The 19,361-nt window shown below is 43.0% G+C and overlaps 1 protein-coding gene across 4 annotated transcripts in view; it reads left to right on the top strand.

The window, feature by feature from the left end:
- The first annotated feature begins 997 nt into the window (after positions 1-997).
- Positions 998-19,361, top strand: part of alkbh3 (alkB homolog 3, alpha-ketoglutarate dependent dioxygenase) — an 80,932-nt gene continuing 62,568 nt past the window's right edge. For 2 of the 4 annotated variants that reach the window (XM_068046452.1, XM_068046455.1), the window contains exons 1-3: positions 998-1,293; positions 2,327-2,443; positions 5,750-5,847. In XM_068046452.1, the coding sequence (XP_067902553.1) occupies positions 2,365-2,443; positions 5,750-5,847 (177 nt within the window). In that variant the 5' untranslated portion in view covers positions 998-1,293; positions 2,327-2,364. Of the gene's footprint in view, positions 1,305-2,326; positions 2,444-5,749; positions 5,848-19,361 lie in introns of all 4 variants that reach the window. The other 2 variants (XM_068046453.1, XM_068046454.1) reach the window with 2 other exon arrangements.

Below are 19,361 nucleotides of genomic sequence, written 5' to 3' on the forward strand. Positions count from 1 at the left end.
CTGGAACTCCCTTTCTAACAGCACTGTGGGTGTACCTACCTCACATGGACTGCTGCGGTTCAAGCAGGCAGCTCACCACCACCTTCTCAAGGGCAGTTAGGGATGGGCAATAAATGCTGGCATAGCTAGTGACGCCCACATCCCATGATGAAAAAAAAACTTTCTTCATTTAGAGGGTTGTGAATCTTTGAAATTCTCTCCTTCAGAGGGCTGTGGATGGTCAGTCGATGAGTATATTCAAGACTGAAATCAATAGACTTTTGGGTACTAAGGGAATCAATGGCTATGTGGATAGGCAGGAAAGTGGATTTGATGTATAAGTTTAGTCGTGATCTTATGTCTGGCGGAGCAGGCTCGAGCAGTGGTCTGATTTATTCCTGCTTCTATGTCTTATTTTTGTACCTTAAGCGCCACTACGAACTTGAGTGTTTAAACTAAATTGGCACTTCAGTGTGATGTAGAGAGCTTGCTGTGTTATCAGAGATGCTGCCTTTCAATTGTGATGTTAAATCAAGGTTCTGTCTGCCTGCTCCGATGAATATAAATAATCAAATGGCGCTATTTGAAAAGTGATATCCAAGCCAACATCAAGCCCAAATCAGATTATCACGTTATTCATTCGTTTTTTGTTGGCTCCTACTGCATGCAAATTTGCTTCGATAACAGTAATGAATGTAATTTACTTGGCTGCACTTGGAAGGCCCTGAAGACGTGAAAGGAGCTACATAAATTCACTTTTTCTGCTTTCTATGTGCATCCTTAAAGCTACAAACACATCTCATTTCAGTAGGTGTGCACATCTACAAACGACGCATTTATGGTGCTGAGCTGCGACACATCCAAAGTCAGCGATTTCTACCTGCTCCTCTAACCGCAGTAAAACATCTATCATGTTAGAGTACTGCAGAAACAGCACGCAGTAACGGAAGTTGTAACTGTTCCTGTGTAACGTGTTACAGGAAGAGGTTCTGCGATCAAAACACGCTATAGGAAAGTTTTCCTTGCCTTTTGCTGTCGTTTATTGTAGAGTTAGTGTTGTTGGATGTTGCCACAGGAATAGCTAACAGCGACCGGAAAGTAAACTTGCAGTGCCACCCACTAGAAAGATTCATTTTACTGGGTTTTCGTGGCAATGGTCTTGGCAAACTAGCCGAGTAAATGTACTTACTGCGCGAAACCCCGCATTTCAGTCATATCGCAGCCCGAATAAGCTTTTGCTAACATTATGCAATAAGTCCCTTAGGTTTGGCACTCGTCTGTTTTTTAAGTGGATTATCTGAAAATTTCTAAAATGTAAACCGGAGGTCAATTTTTAAAATTTTTTTTTCAATTTGCGTTCTTCGGATTTTCTTGCTGACAAAATAGTAATTGAAATCCCTATCCCACTTTCTGATCCATTCCCATCTTCCACCGTTACCCTGTTTTGGACTTGGTAAAAATCCGACTTCCTTATTAATTCCCCACAATAATATGTGCATACAGACGGGCATGGATATGGTTTTAGTATTGGTCAATATAGACATTGTCTTCGGTCCCTGCCACAAACTGCATTCCCTTGCCACCGACTCCATCCCTTAAACCAGTTACTGTCTGAGGCTGTTTGCAATCTTGGCGTCCTATGTGACCCTGAGATGAGCTTCTAAACAGATACCAACCTGTCACCAAGACTGCCGACTTCCACCCTCATAACATCGTCCATCTCCATCTCTGCCTCAGTTCATCTACTCTGAAAACCAATTCCATGCCATTATTACTTCTAGACTTAACTACTGCAAAGCTCTACTGGCCAACCTCCCATCTTCCAAGCTCCATAAACTCGAACTCATCCAAAACTCTGCGGCCCGTATCTTAAGTCGCACTAAGTCCCGTTCACCTCTGTGCTTGCTGACCTGAATTGCCCTCCTGTTTGACACCACCTCAGTTCTAAAACTCTCCTTGTTTTCAAGTCCCTCCATGGCCTTGCCTCTCCCTATCTCTGCAACCGCCTCCAGTTCTACAACCCTCCAAGATCTATGCACTCCTCCATTTTCCAGCCTTTTGCTTATCCCTGATTTTAATTGTTCCACCAGTGGTATTGTCTTCAGCTGCCTGAGCCTTAAGTTGTGGAATTGCCTCCCTCAGCCTCTCCTCACTATCTCCTCCTTTAAGAGACTCCTTAAAGTCTATTTCTTTGACCAATTTTTTGCTCACCTGTCCTAAAATCATCTTTTGTGGCTCAGTGTCAAATTTTGCTTCAAAACACACCTGTGAAGTGCATTTAGAATATTATGTTACGTTGAAGACAGTATATAAATGACAACTCAATTTTGTGTTCCTATACTTTTAGTGTGTTATGGCAGTGAAGAAGTGAAATTTGCAAGATTCATGGCAGACAAAAGACAGCGAGCAAGAGTGCAGGGTGCATGGGCAGGCCCCAGTAAGACCGCAGAAAGCTCACTTCAAGGTATGACGTGCAGACAGAAATTTTGAAATAATCACCATTTTTAGAACTGGTATATTATTACTGAAGCAGAAAATTAGGATTTTTGCTATCGTGGGGAATCAGAATGTATATCAGTGTTTACATATTAGAATGAATAATGGACTTATGGTTTACCAAAACTAGAGAATGCAAAATCTGAGTTTTGCCCAATGTTTTCTTTATTTAACTACCTAGTCCCAATGTCCTATCTTGTTTACATGCTGCATCTAATGAAGTTTTGTCATTTCATTTTAATTCTTTAAAATGTCAAGAGATATGGAATCTTAATAATCAAGTTTTGAGCTGCTGCTATGGAAACCTATGTTCACAGCACTTTAAGATTGCTGCACTGCTGCTGTACTGCGAGTTGTGCAGTCTGAGTATCAGATTCTGAATTAGGACATCCAAATTTGCACCCAGTCTCAATTGATAGTTGGAATTGCGGCTTGTCCATTGAGTTCACCAGTTTTGCTCAGATCACCAAGGGAAGAGGGAGTCTCTTTTCCTTCCTCTTTTTGCTTAAGGGCAGAACTTGCCAGAATCACTGAAGCATTTATATGGAACAATGTGCACAGGATGGAACATTCAGCCTTCCTGATCGTGGAGAAGGTAAAGGAATGACTGAAGCAAATTTAAGATTAAAATTTTCTAACATTCTATGATAAGTGTACAGGATATTAACCTGCATAAGCTACCCAGAAGAGGTATGTATTTTGATGGGTTTCGGTACCCTGATAGTTAATGTTTTCTGTTAGTATGTAAAATGTTAGTGACGTCAATGCTTTATTGTGCTGTCATTACTGGGGTAATGTAAAGTTTTTTTTTATTGCTTTTGGGACCACATAAATGCTATTAAGTGTCATGTTTTGAAAAAATGAGATGGAAACACCATCCAGGGGTCCAAATGACACACAAATGGATCCTCTGTAGACTCAATAGAATTTCTGCATAATGAAAAATAGAACATTTTATCAAAAGAATGCAATTGTTTTCTCAATTTTCAATTATGTTTCATATTATTTAGCACAACAATTGTATGTCAAATCATATTTTTTTAGATTTTGTTCCCTCTCTCCTTGGGCCTCCCACACAAGTGCTCTGTTTCAGCCCTCTGCCAATGTTGCTGTTAAGCCAGCTAGTATGTAGTCTGGAATGATTCACTTTGATTTTTCCTGTAGAGAGATGGTTAGCCTTTGCTTGGTACTCTTTCACCAATTACATTTTGAGTTGGAATTGCAAGTGTGAACTTTTATTCTACCATTTCATGGCATTGATGTTGATACATACGAACATACGAATTAAGAGCAGGCGTAGGCCACTTGGCCCTTCGAGCCTACTCCGCCATTCAATAAGTTCATTGCTGAACTGATTACTCCACGTTCCCACCTACCCCGATAACCTTCCACCCCCTTGCTTATCAAGAATCAATCTACCTCTACCTTAAAAATATTCAAAGACTCTGCTTCCACTGTCTTTTGAGGAAGGGAATTCCAAAGACTCACTTAGATTAAGAATGTTCCCTCAGGATTTTCTGCAGTGCCCAATCACTCAGTCATTTGTATGTATCATAATATCAGTTCTGACAAAGTCTACAGCTGAACCCTTGACCTATCTTCAGATACTGAAGAATAAGCTGTATATTTTCAGCATGTTTATATTTGTATTTCCTATTACCAGTATTTGAAGTTTTTGCTGTTTTGTGATTTTTTTGGTAAATGTCAGTGAAGTGAATGCGAGTTGTTATTCAAATCCTGCCATAGCCTCCATGTATTTGCTTGGATTATGTAATAGAATCATAAAAGGTCGACCACTTATCAGGTAGATCAACAAATTCTATAGCATGATGTGATATTTCATCTAGTTACTGTGGGACATTCATAAAACTTACATTTTGACTTCAATTTGAAATAAAAGTACTATATAATTGCAAGATGTTATTGAGTTAAGGCTCATTTAAGAAATATTTACTTTTTTTTCCTTTTTAGAATGCATAATAATCCCTTTACCATTTGGGCTGTGGAAATGATGGAAACTGCGAATGGTCCTTATATTTGCTCATTGCATGATTACAGTACATGTCCAGATGAGGGCACCAAGTGTTTAACAACACCAGTGACAGAATTTCCAAATCATAATTTTTGAACAGTTGGATGCTGCTCATTGCTTGTGTGTATGAGACAGACACTGCTGTGCCTGAAATAGCCATTTTTGTTTTGGTTAGTGGAACAGTGCCAGGAGTTGGGAGATCTACCATCCTATCACATAAAGCACTTGTTTTCTTTCCTTAATTGAGTCTCTCCCTGCCAGTGTCCATGGCTGAGAGATTTGAGTTCCACCCAGACTGTTAGCGATACTTCTCTGCATCTGTTCATTACTATTTAAGACCACCAAAAGAAGGATTCTTCTCTCTGTGATTAGGTACTTGGACTCTTCTCAGCATTTATTCACTGTATGACAGATCAGAACATGTATGCAACAATGTGTGCTATTGTGGATGTGAAGTCATATCCCACCTTAGTGCTATCTATGCAAGATAACACACTGCTGACATACAGGATTCTTCAAAAGCTTATTGGTTTTCCCTTACTTAAAATAAAGGAATCTGATGATATTAGCGTTAATATAGGACGTAAACTGGCAGCCATGATTTCCCACACTGTGATTTGCCAGTTATGACTATTGAAAGCAGAGTTGCCCAGGACCGCTCTTCTGCAGTTCACGAAGGCAAGTTCAGGAGCAGTAATAGCAGAGGTCAAACTGAATTGCCTGAATGTAGTAGAGGAAGAACCTGAAGAGGGGAAGGAAGTAAAAAGTGGAGGAGGTGGGGGGGCATTGTTGTGTGGGTAAGAGGTCGATGAAGGAGGATGTGACTAAGTCCTTTCCACTGTCCTTTATTCAGCTGCCTGTATTTTTTCCACCTCACAGAGGCTATGTTCTCCCACAAAAACAGTAGTTGAATAGCCTAATGAGATGATAGCAAGTTATTGATATCACAATAATTACTAGAGACCCTTTTAAAGTAAAAACATGTTCTGGTAGAAACTTTAATACGAGATTGGGAAATAGATGTCAAAATAATTCAAATGCCTTCTTAGAAATGTAGTCTTGCTAGAATATACATCTTAACTGGTGAGTGCATGTAAACTTCAGATTTTTGAACTGTTGCACTGATGGGCCACCCTATATCTTTGGTGTATTTTGAATAGACAATGTTGATTTAGAATATAAGGAGCATTTTGTGTTTGTAATATATGCATTTTGAAGTCTATGTGACCCATTTACTTTTAGTTAGCAGATGTTCTTCAGAAAATGTTGCTGGAGCACACTGGCTACCGAAGGAACAGGCTGCAGCTGATAGAAGATTTGTCTTTCAAGATCCAACAGAGGTAATATAATGAATTGAATGTTTTTTAAGTATGTGATCCTATCTTGCTCAGTACATTGCGTCCAATTTTACAGGCAGTATGGTGCAATCCACTGACGTACAGTACGTACCACTAATATCTAAATTGCACAAGAATCAAATGTGCTGTTCATGAGTAGAGGTCAACGATATGTTTTGCTTGATACAGACCAGCAACAGACTTATCGAAAATAAAGACAAATCCCTGCATTCACTCCACAGGTAAACCATGGAACATTAAGGATGGTGAAGTACATACTTCCTCAGGCAGAATGATCTTTGCAGTGCAGTTACACTTTTCTCATGGTGTGATCATCCTTGAACATAGTTTAATGCATTAAGAACATGTTTTAAAAAGCAGTATTCCATGCACTCTTTCAGTCCCAAAGCACAGTATTAATGTATTAATCCTGGGACAATTCAATGCTTTTTACTATTTATTAAGTCACAGTGCTGATGAACATTGATTTAAATGTTAGCCAATGACATTGGTATATTACAAAATGCTGAACATTTGGTGGTATAAATTCCTGATGTATGTTTGTTGCTCCACAATTTTCTTGTTGTCAACAAATGGCAACTGTAAATTCCATCAGTGTACAAGTTCCTGTCATGTGTTTAAAGGGCACAAAAACAAAAAATGCTGGAATCACTCAGCAGGTCTGGCAGCATCTGTGGAAAGAGAAGCAGAGTTAACGTTTCGGGTCAGTGACCCTTCTCCGGAACACAAATGCTTCCAACATCCGCAGTATTTTGCTTTTATTTTATGTGTTTAAAGGGCATAGGATGTGCATCCTAAATGAGTGAATGCTTTGTGCTTAGCTTTGCACGTCGCAGTATGTTTTAAAGGTTCATTCACACCTGAACAGCTGTAATCCAGGTGGATGTAGAATGTTTCATTCCAGCCATGTGTTTTTTTCAAAACATCTAAGAGGCTTACTAGCTGGAATTACATGCATGATAACACAAATGCGACTTATTTATTGGAGCTATTGAAGATTCTTGATCTTATCAGCCTTCTGTAGTAGAGAATTGTTTCTGGAAATTGTTCTGATAAATAGGATTTTTGTTGTTTGACTAAGAATCACAGCACAATTAATTAGTGTAATTTATTAATAATTACCAGTAATTGTTACTTTTTTATATAGTAAGTAGTGGTTTTTAGGGAATCAAGGCCCATAGTGTAAATAATCTCAAATTTTGAATAATTTAAGGGAGTAAATTAAGGGTAAGTCATGGCAGGGCAGCTCGGCAATGTGCAATGTGGGAAGTCAGGGACACTTCCAGTGTTCAGGGTGAACACGTGTGCAGGAAGTGTCTCCAGCTGCAGCTATTCGAGATCCGCGTTTCAGATCTGGAGCGGCGGCTGAGGACACTATGGAGCATCTGCGAGGCTGAGATCAACGTGGATAGCATGTACAGGGAGGTGGTCACACCACAGATAAAGACTTCTCAGGCAGAAAGGGAGTGGGTGACTGCCATGCAAAGTAGAAGAACTAGGCAGGTAGTGCAGGAGTCCCCTGGGTCCATCTCCCTCTCTAACAGATATTCTGTTTTGAATACTGTTGGGGGAGATAGCTTCTCAGGGAAAGGCAGCAAGAGCCAAGTCTGTGGCACCACTGGTGACACAGCTGCACAGAAGGGGCGGAAAAAGAGTGGGAGACCTATAGTGATAGGGGATTCTATTGTAAGGGGTACAAATAGGTGTTTCTGTGACCGCAAACCTGACTCCAGGATGGTATGTTGCCTTCTGGTGCTCGGGTCAAGATTGTCATGGAGTGGCTGCAGGACATTCTGAAGGGGGAGGAACAGTCAGAGGTCATGGTTCACATTGGTACCAACGACGTAGGTGGAAAGAGGGATGAGGTCCTGCAACAAGAATTTAGGGAGCTAGGTAGCAGATTAAAAAGCAGGGCCTCAAAGGTTGTAATCTCTGGATTACTCCCAGTACCACGTGCTAGTGAGTATAGGAATAGGAGGATAGACCAGATGAATGCATGGCTGAAGACGTGGTGCAGGAGGAAGGACTTTAGTTTCCTGGATCACTGGGTCTGTTTCTGGCGAAAATGGGACCAGTGCAAGTTGGATGGATTGCACCTGAACCAAAATGGGACCAACATCCTTGCTGGGAGGTTTGCTAGTGCCGTTGCTAGGCGGGGGGGGTTCAAACAAATTTGGCAGGAGGATGGGATACAGAGTGAAGATACAGTAGGGAGTGATGCACAGCTAAATATAGAAGGGAAATTAAGTCAGTCTGGAAGGCAGAGCAAACATAGATCTATTGAGGCACAAGAGAATAATGCAAGGCTGGATTGCATCTATTTTAATGCAAGGAGTCTTACAGGTAAGGCAGATGAATATGATATTATTGCTATCACAGAGACATAGTTGAGGGAAGGGCAGGACTGGCAGCTCAATATTCCAGGATATAGAATCTTCAGGCGTGACAGGGGGTGGGGTGGCGGGGGGTTGTAAAAGAGGAGGTGGTATTGCACTATTGATCAAGAAGTCCATTTCTGCAGTAAGGAGGGATGATATCTTAGAAGGTTCCTCAAATGAGGCCATATGGGTAGAACTTAAAAACAAAAGGAGGGCAGTCACTTGGCTAGGAGTGTACTACAGGCGTCCAAATAGTCAGGGAGAGATAGAGGAGCAGATATGTAGGCAAATCTCAGAGAGGTGTAAAAATAATAGGGTAATAATAGTAGAGGATTTCAACTTCCCCAATATTAACTGGGATAGTATTCGTGCAAAAGGCTTAAAGGGGGCGGAATTCTAAGTGCATACAGGAGAGCTTTTTGAGCCAGCAAGTAGAAAGTCCTCCAAGAGAAGGGGGGCGGTATTGGACCTAATCCTAGGGAATGAAGCCGGACAAATGGTAGAAGTGTCAGTGGGAGAGCATTTCGGGGATAGTGACCATAACTCTGCAGGATTTAAGGTAGTTATGGAAAAGGATAAAGATGGACAGGAAATAAAGGTCCTGAATTGGGGGAAGACTGATTTCAATATGATGAAACAGGATCTGGCCAAAGTGGACTGGGGGCAGCTACTTGTAGGAAAGTCTACATCAGACCAATGCGAGTCATTCAAAAAGGAAATAGAGAGAGTACAGGGCCAACATGTTCCCACAAAGGTGAAGGGTAGGACCAATAAGTCAAGGGAACCCTGGATGTCAAGGGATATAGAGGATTGGATAAGGAAAAAAAAGGAGGCTTATGGCAGATTCAGAGGGGTGAAAACAGTGGAGGCCCTAGAGGAGTATAGAAAGTGTAGGGGAATACTTAAAAAAGTAATTAGGAGAGCGAAGAGGGGGCATGATAAAAACTGGCGGGCAAGATAAAGGAAAATCCCAAGGCGTTTTTTAAGTATATTAAGGGCAAGAGGAAAACCAGGGAAAGAGTAGGGCCCATTCGGGACCAAAGTGGCAACCTGTGTGTGAGGTTTTAAATGATTACTTTCCATCTGTGTTCACTATGGAGAAGGACGATGTAGGTGTAGAAGTCAGGGAGGGGGATTGTGATATACTCGAACAAATTAGCATTGAAAGGGAGGAGGTTTTAGCGAACTTAAAAGTGAATAAATCCCCAGGCCCAGATGAGATGTATCCCAGGCTGTTATGTGAGGCAAGGGAGGAGATAGCAGGGGCTCTGACACAAATTTTCAAATCCTCTCTAGCCACAGGAGAGGTGCCAGAGGACTGGAGGACAGCGAATATGGTACCATTATTTAATTATTTAGATGCAGAAATCAACAAGCGCATGGGTAAGGCTTCCACTGCTATGTTCAGACTGGCCAAGAGAGTGTGGGAAAATGGCGCACTGACACGGAACACAAAAGTCCGAGTGTATCAGGCCTGTGTCCTCAGTACCTTGCTCTACGGCAGCGAGGCCTGGACAACGTATGCCAGCCAAGAGCGACGTCTCAATTCATTCCATCTTCGCTGCCTTCGGAGAATACTTGGCATCAGGTGGCAGGACTATATCTCCAACACAGAAGTCCTTGAAGCGGCCAACATCCCCAGCTTATACACACTACTGAGTCAGCGGCGCTTGAGATGGCTTGGCCATGTGAGCCGCATGGAAGATGGCAGGATCCCCAAAGACACATTGTACAGCGAGCTCGCCACTGGTATCAGACCCACCGGCCGTCCATGTCTCCGTTATAAAGACGTCTGCAAACGCGACATGAAATCGTGTGACATTGATCACAAGTCGTGGGAGTCAGTTGCCAGCATTCGCCAGAGCTGGCGGGCAGCCATAAAGACAGGGCTAAATTGTGGCGAGTCGAAGAGACTTAGTAGTTGGCAGGAAAAAAGACAGAGGCGCAAGGGGAGAGCCAACTGTGCAACAGCCCCAACAAACAAATTTCTCTGCAGCACCTGTGGAAGAGCCTGTCACTCCAGAATTGGCCTTTATAGCCACTCCAGGCGCTGCTTCACAAACCACTGACCACCTCCAGGCGCGTATCCATTGTCTCTCGAGATAAGGAGGCCCAAAAGAAAGAAAGAAAAAGAAAAAAAGAAAGAAAGAATTTAAGAAGGGTAGCAGTGATAAACCAGGTAATTACTGGCCGGTGAGTCTAACGTCAGTGGTAGGGAAATGATTGGAAACAATTCTGAGGAGCAGAATGAATCAAGGATAGTCAGCATGGTTTTGTCAGGGGGAGATCATGTCTAACAAACTTGATTGAATTTTTCGAGGATGTGACTAGATGTGTAGATGAGGGTAAAGCAGTTGATGTCATTGAGGCATAGAGAGATACAGCACCGAAACAGGCCCTTCAGCCCAGCGAGTCCACGCCAACCATCAACCGCCCATTTATACTAATACTACATTAATCCCATTTTTTCCCTCTCACATCCCCACCTTCCCTCAATTCTCCTACCACCTACCTACACTAGGGGCAATTTTTACAATGGCCAATTTACCTATCAACCCACAAGTCTTTGGCATGTGGGAGAAAACCAGAGCACCCGGAGGAAACCCACGCGGTCACAGGGAGAACTTGCAAACTCCACATAGGCAGTACCCAGAACTGAATCCGGATTGCTGGAGCTGTGAGGCTGCGGTGCTAGTCACTGTGCCACTGTGAGTCTACATGGACTTCAGTAAGGTTTTTGATAAGGTCCCACTTGGAAGATTGGTTAAGAAGGTAAGAGCCCATGGGATCCAGGGCAATTTGGCAAATTGGATCCAAAATTGACTTAGTGGCAGGAGGCAGAGGGCGATGGTCGAGGGTTGTTTTTGTGAGTGGAAGCCTACCAGTGGTGTACTGCAGGGATCGTTGCTGGGACCCTTGCTGTTTGTAGTGTACATTAATGATTTAGATGTGAATATAGGAGGTATGATCAGTAAGTTCGCAGATACGCGAAAATTCGTGGTGTCGTAAATAGTGAGGAGGAAAGCCTAAGATTACAGGATGATATAGATGGGCTGGTAAAATGGGCAGATAAGTGGCAAATGGAATTTAATGCTGAGAAATGTGAGCTGATGCATTTTGGGAGGTCTAACAAGGCAAGGGAATATACAATGGGTAGGACTCTAGGAAGTACAGAAGGACCTTGGTGTACTTGTCCATAGATCACTGAAGGCATCAGCACAGATAAATAAGGTGGTTAGGAAGGCATATGGGATACTTGCCTTTATTAGCTGAGGCATAGAATATAAGAGCAGGGAGGTTATGATGGAGCTGTATAAAATGCTAGTTAAGCCACAGCTGGAGTACTGTGTACAGTTCTGGTCGTCACACCATAGGAAGGATGTGATTGCACTGGAGAGGGTGCAGAGGAGATTCACCAGGATGTTGCCTGGGCTGGAGCATTTCAGCTATGATGAGAGACTGGATAAGGTAGGGTTATTTTCCTTAGAGCAGAGAAGGCTGAGGGGGGGACCTGATTGAGGTATGCAAAATTATGAGCAGGCATAGATAGGGTAGCTAGGCAGAAACGTTTTCCCTTAGCGGAGGTGTCAATAACCAGAGGGCATAGATTTAAGGCAAGGGACAGGAGGTTTAGAGGGGATTTGAGGAAACGTTTTTTCACCCAGAGGGTGGTTGGAATCTAGAACACACTCCCTGAAGGGATGGTAGAGGCAGCAACTCTCACAACATTTAAGAAGTATTTAGATGAGCACTTGAAACGCCATAGCATACAAGGCTATGGGCCAAGTTCTGGAAAATGGGATTAGAATAGGTGCTTGATGGCCACAGTGGGTCGAGGAGCCTGTTTCTGTGCTGTATGACTCTATGACATATATTTATTTTACACAAAAACAAGAAATGCTGGAATCACTCAGCAGGTCTGGCAGCATCTGTGGAAAGAGAAGCAGAGTTAACGTTTCGGGTCAGTGACCCTTTTTACAGTCTTTGCCTTGGCTTTTGATACTGAAGACAAAGGCAAAACCTGGTTTTATGCTTCTGATATTCAGTAAGCCAGTTTGAAGGCTCCTCCTAAGTCGAAGGGAACAAAACCACTACATTAATAGTGGTAAAACAGTCAAATGAATGGATTAATTTGTTCCTGGTATAAAGGAGCTATTACAATCTGTGCTGGATGATTTTATTGATTTTTAAAACCAAAAAAGTCATTAGAACTGTAGTGATTTTAACCTTGTAATCAAGATCAACTGTAACCAATATGGTTAATCAGTTTAAGACAGGATATAACACACTAGTTATGCATACAATAATGACAAGTAGCGAGTGCCGCTCCAGATCAGGCTGGACTGCTGGCTTGCGCAAACAGCTTGCTCTTCTTCCACTTTTCTCCTTGTTGCCCCAAGTCGTCTTGACTTCTCAAACCACTCGGGAGTTTTGGACCGGAGTCTTCCTTAACAGTTCTTCTCCACGGAGCAAATAAGGCCTGCAAACTTTAGAACAAATACCTGGTTTCTTTGCTGTAATGAAAGTGTTTACCTTAACATTGTTGCTATTTAACTTTAGTGGAATACTGCACTGAGATCTCCCAAAGTCTCTTATTTTATGCCATTTTTAGAGGTGGACACCTGGATGGATTATTGACCAGGTCCTTTCACCCTTTAAGGATTTACCTTATTTTGAAATACCCTGTAAACATTGAGTTCATTGTCTAAACCATAGGTTGAAAATCCTGCCTTTAATGTAATTCACCTGCCATTAGCTTGAGCCTTTGCATGTACCTTCTGACCTTGATCAGTCACTCTTACCTCATCCATTCCTCATCGTATCTCAAGCTGTTCTCCCTGACTAGTTCCATCCTCCCCAGAAACATTGCAAATCTGGTGTCAAACTAATTCCTAAAAGTTTCATTATCCGTATTTGTCTTATCACTCTTTATTTATGTCTAAGACTGTTCATAAGGTCTGTTAAAAAGCTGTTAATAACAGCCATTCAAATTGGCTGTTCTTATTTCTTATCAAATTGGTTAAACAAAGGAGTGATGCATTAAAATAAGTTCTATTCTACTTCCACACATTAGTTAACTTACATTCCAACAGAGCCCTAATTAAGTAAGGTTAAATGTAAACACAGTTTTGCAGTATGGTTGTTTGTTTTATATATTTACTTTTCAGGCTAGGTACAGCTGTCAACATCTGAGAATAATTATTCCACGAGAAACAAAACCTGAAGCAATTTCCAGTAAAACAAACCTTACAGCACTAATCTATTTCTTTACCTATTTCAAGCTGCTGAAATTTATACTCCCGTCGCCGAAATTGGCAGCGGGCAAACGTTGCGGAGCTGCTGCAATATTAAGCACGGTGGCTCATTTAAATAGCTGGGGCGGGCTGCTCCCCCCGCCCCCCCCCCCCCACCGATTACATGGAGGGGCGGACCGTCCATCCCTGGCAATGGAGTCAGCTGCCTTTGTGCAGGCGCTGATGCCATTTTTAAAGGGCTTCAAGTCCGCCTGGTTCCATTTAAATATTTAAAGATACATTTAATTAAAAAAATTAAATACATGCCCCTTTCCCATCCCCCCCATAACAATTAAATTAATTACTTGCCCTCTTCCCCCACCCCCCTAAACACTTAACTTGTCCACCTGATCTCCTCCCCTCCGCAAAGTACATAAACTTTAAACAGTAACTCTTCCCACCATCCACTACTAATAATAATACTTTGACCCCGCTCCCTGGCCCTCCCCTCTCGCCCCCACCCCCGCACTGAAAAACTTACTTGCTCCGCTCTCCCCACCAGTGTTCCACCTCAGTTTCCTCGACAGGGATCCGAAGGTGTGGGAGTGCCGGCCAGCGGCACAAAGATCACACCAGGACAGACGGCAAGAATATAGGTCTCGTTAATTCATTGATTTTAATTAATTTAAATATTTAAATGGACAGTCACTTTGCCGCGCGGCGGGGCGGGTGGGTCTGCCATGAGGCCTCGCCACCACCGGTAATATCGAACCAGGCCTTCCCGGCGTCAGAGTGCGTGGTGGCCCTCTCACAGAGCATTTTACGGTCCCTCCCCTGCCCCGCCACGACCCCCGATGTTGGGGGGTCTGTAAAATTCAGCCCATAGACTAGGCATATTGCTAATTTCAAACAGAACATACATTAACAATATGAATTTTGAGAATTATTGAATCAGACATTCTTAGATTGCTATCTTGCCTTTTTTATTTTGCTTCCGAAGTGGTGCCTACACTGTGATGAAAGACTGCGATTAATGTGGATAATTAATGTTTAAGTACATTGTTGTGATGATTGGGTGAGTTTGGGCATAGGTAACTTTAAGTGAGTAACTATGTTGTGTGGGCGTGTGACAGCGTGGGCGTTAGTGATGCATTGGAGAGGTGACTTTGTGGGCGGCAGACTATGTGTGACTTATTTACCTATGATTCAGAATAGAGAGAATATAGTTATGTTTTGAGGACTGCTTGGCTAGTACAGGTAATTTTTTTTTCTGTCACTTCTCCTTGAGATGACATTCAAAATTATTTCTATTCCTAATGTTTCTGTAAAAACAGAATTTAAAAAAAATCCTCTATATGCAACTTAACTAGCACAACTGTTAATTTCAGAAGAAGTTTTGTTTCAAGAGCACACACGTGACCTCTTATTGGTGCAACTGTTGAAATTGTTTTTGCAACTCACCCTGAAAATTCTTTTCTCCTTGTTTGGGAAAGGTCTGATACCCACCCCATTAGTACAGCTGAGGGAACTGTGAGTGTAAATCTGCATCCTAACCACTGTGCTGTGCTTGGTAGTGTACCAAATGTGATGTAGTTCTTGACCACCTTACATTTGTTTTTCAATTTTACTTCTCAGTTTTCTTCTCTGGTTTTTCCCAGGTTGTTAGGAAATGTGTGACTTGAGATGACGTGGTAGCTAACATCCTTCATCTCTGTGAGGAAGCACCTGGCTTCCATTTGGCTTCTGTGACCTGAGCAAAATTGAGAATTTGATATGTAAACAAGTGCACAATGGGTCAGTTTAAAAGCAGCGTTCGGATCAGTCCTCTCCACAGGGGAATGGTGTATAGCATGGAAGGAATCTAAAATGGAAAAATAAAATGAGTTAGTCATTTAGTTTAAATTCTAATCATTCAAACTTTTTAGCACTAACTTCTTACTTTGTTGAGTACTTATGCTGCTGGGAGGCGGTGGTGTACTGGTAATGTCACTGGGCTAGTAATCTAGAGATCCAGGCTAATGCTGTGGGGAAATGGGTTCGAATCCCACCACGACAGATGATGAAACTTGAAATCAATTAATAAATCTGGAATGAAAAGCAATTCTAATGGTGACCATGAAACCATTGTTGATTGTTGTAGAATCCCATCTGGTTCGCTAATGTCCTTTAGGGAATGAAATCTGCCATCCTTTGGCCTGCATGTGACTCCAGACCCACAGCAATGTGGTTGACTCTTAACTGCCCTCTGAAATGGCCTAGCAAGCCACTCAGTTGTATCAAACCACTACGAAGTCCAAGAAAAGGAATGAAACCAGATGGACCACCGGCATTGACCTAGGCACTGAAAACAACAACAGCAAAACCAGCTCTGTTGACCCTGAAAAGTCCTCCTTACTCACATCTGGGGGCTTGTGCAAAATTGGGAGAGCTGTCCCACAGACTAGTCAAGCAACAGCCTGACATAGTCATACGGTATCCCACAGGCAGGACAGACCCACCAGAGGTGGCGGCATAGTGGTATACAGTCGGGAGGGAGTTGCCCTGGGAGTTCTCAATATTGACTCTGGGCCCCATGAAGTCTCATAGCATCAGGTCAAACATGAGCAAAGAAACCTCCTGCTGATTACCATCTACTGCCCTTCCCTCGGCTGATGGGGGTAGCAAGGGCATAGAATGTACTCTGGACAGGGGACTTCAGTGTCCATCACCAAGAGTGGTTCGGTAGCACCAGTACTGACCGAGCTGGAAAAAGGACATAGCTGCTAGACTGGTTCTGCGGCAGGTGGTGAGGGAACCAATAAGAAGGAAAAACCTACTTGGCCTCATCCTCGCCAGTCTACTTGTCGCAGATGCATCTGTCCATGACAGTATTGGTGGGAGTGACCCCACCGCGCAGTCCTTGTGGAGACAAAGTCCTGTCTTCACATTGAGGTACCCTCCATCGTGTTGTGTGGCACTACCATCATGTTAAATGGGATAACCATCATGTTAAATGGGATAGATTGTGAACAGGTCTAGAAACTCAAAACTGGGCATCCATGAAGTGCTGTGGGCCATCAGCAGCAGCAGAATTGTATTGAGCCACAATCTGTAACCTCATGGCCCAACATATCCCCCACTCTACCATTACCATCAAGTCAAGAGACCAACCCTGGTTCAATGAAGAGTGCAGGAGGACATGCCAGGAGGAGCACCAGGCATACCTAAAAATGAGGTGTCAGCCTAGTGAAGCTGCAAAACTGCAAAACAGCGGAAGCAGCATGTGATAGACAGGACTAAGCGATCCCACAACCAACATTTCAGATCTAAGCTTTGCAGTCCTGCCACATCCAGACATGAATGGTGGTGGACAATCAAACAGCTAACAGTGGGAGGGAGCCCAGCACATCAATGCAACAGACAAGGCTGAAGCATTTGCATCCATATTCACCAGAAGTGCCAAGTGGATGATCCATCTCGGCCTCCTCCTGAGGTTCCTCGCATCAGTCTTCAGCCAATCCAATTCACTCCACGTGATATCAAGAAACAGCTAAAGGCACTGGATACTGCAAAGGCTATGGGCCCTGACAACATTCCGGCTGTAGTACTGAAGATTTATGCCCAGAATATCCTCGCCCCTAGCCAAGCTGTTCCAGTACACCTACAATACTGGCATCTACCCGGCAATGTGGAAAATTGCCCAGGTATGTCCTATGCACAAAAAGCAGGTCAACTCCAACCCGCCCAATTACTGTCCTATCGGTCTACTCTCGATCATCGGCAAAGTGATGGAAGGGATTGTCAACAGTACTATCAAGGGTCACTTACTCATCAATAACCAGCTCATTGATGCTCAGTTTGGGTTCCTTCAGGGCCACTCAGCTCCTGACCTCATTACAGCCTTACTCCAAACATGAACAGAAGAGCTGAATTCCAGAGGTGAGGTGAGAGTGACTGCCCTTGACATCAAGGTAGCATTTGACTGAGTATGGCATCAAGGAACCCTAGCAAAACTAGAATCAATGGAAATCAGAGGGAAAACTCTCTGCTGATTGGAGTCATACCTAGCGCAAAGGAAGATGGTTGTGGTTGTTGGAGGTCAATCATCTCAGTCCCAGGACATCACTGCAGGAGTTCCTCAGGGTAATGTCCTCAGCCCAACCATCTTCAGCTGTTTTATTGGTGACCTTCCCTCCATCATAACGTCAGAAGTGGAGATGTTCGCTGATGATTGTACAATGTTCAGCACATTTGCGACTCCTCAGATTCTGAAGCAGTGCGTGTAGAAATGCAGCAAGACCTGGACAACATTCAGGCTTGGGCTGATAAGAGGCAAGTTGCATTCGTGCCACACAAGTGCCAGGCAATGACCATAGTTATGACCGAGGTAGGAGGAGTGCACTGTCTTTCTCTAGTTCCACTTCTTCATGGGTCACAACTTATTTTTAAATGATTACCCAGTTACCGATACGGCTAAAACTATATACTCTATTTTTATTTCAGAATAAAATCCACCAACCTGGTTTTTTTAATAAACAGCAAAATTATTAATTTATTATAAAACAAGACATATTTAGTAAAAATGCAAAGCATTAACACAAAGATTGAAATATGAAAGTTCCCTTTTAAATTAGCCCAACACACACACACACACCAGTTAAGAAAAATTAAACAAGTTTTCTCTGCAGAGATCTCTTCACAAAAAAGGCAAAAAAAAAACTTTGGCCAAATACTTGTTAATTCTTGAAGAAAGAGAGGATAAGATATGCGAGGTTGTCCGCTGGCCTTTTTAAAATTCCGGTGTTCGGATACTCGGAGTGGTTCTTTTCAGGTGATATAGAGGATTAGTCTGGCAGGCGTTTCAGGAGAAATGGGGAATCAATTTCTCCAGTACACACACACTGGATTCTCAGGGTTTCTCAAAGAGGTGGAAAAAGAATGAGCTGGTTTCATCTCTCTTAGCAGGCTGACCCCCAACTGACTCAAAACAATATCTGAAACAAAACCAACTCTTGACCACCATAAATCTTGACACGTCACTTCCCTGTAAACAACTCCCCCTAGTCACCAAGGCTCTTGCTCTTTACTTAGCTGAAGACATGTGATTTCCAGTAAATGTGTTTGTAAACCAAGTCCCAAAGTCCTTCCAGTGACCTTTTTTTAAAAAAACAAAGTCCAGCATCTATATAATCTGTTCAGACCTCCGAAGGAATCCATTTCTACAATTTGAAAACACGTGTCCTTACAAAATATTAAAAAAGGAAGTACTTTCATAACACCATCTCAAACAAGAGAACCTACCCATCCCCACATGATGTTCAATGGCACTACCATCGTTGAATCTTCCACTGTCAACATCCTGGGGGTTACTATTGACCAGAAACTGAACTGGACCAGCCACATAAATACAGCGTCTACAAGAGCAGCTCAAAGGCTAGGAATTCTGCAGTGAGTAACTCACTACCTGTTTCCCCAGTGCCTGTCCATAAGGCACAAGTCAGAAGTGTGATGGAATACTTCCACCTACCTGGCTGGGTGCAGCTCCAGCAACACCCAAGAAGCTCGACACCATCCAAGACAAAGCAGCCACTTAATTGACACCCCATCCACCACCTTCAACATTCACTCCCTTCACCACCGTCACACAGTGGCAGCAGTGTGTACCATCTACAAGATGCACTGCAGCAACTCATCAAGACTCCTTCAACAGCACTTTCCAAACCTGTGACCTCCACCACCTAGAAGGACAAGGGCAGCAGATGCATGGGAACACCGCAACCTGCAAGTTCCCCTCCAAGCCACACACCATCCTGACTTGGAACTATATCACTGTTCCTTCACTGTCACTGGGTCAAAACCTGGAACTCCCTCCCTAACAGCACTGTGGCTGTACCTACACAAGGTC

This window comes from Heterodontus francisci, chromosome 14 (assembly GCF_036365525.1).
Source record: "Heterodontus francisci isolate sHetFra1 chromosome 14, sHetFra1.hap1, whole genome shotgun sequence".
NCBI lineage: Eukaryota > Metazoa > Chordata > Chondrichthyes > Heterodontiformes > Heterodontidae > Heterodontus > Heterodontus francisci.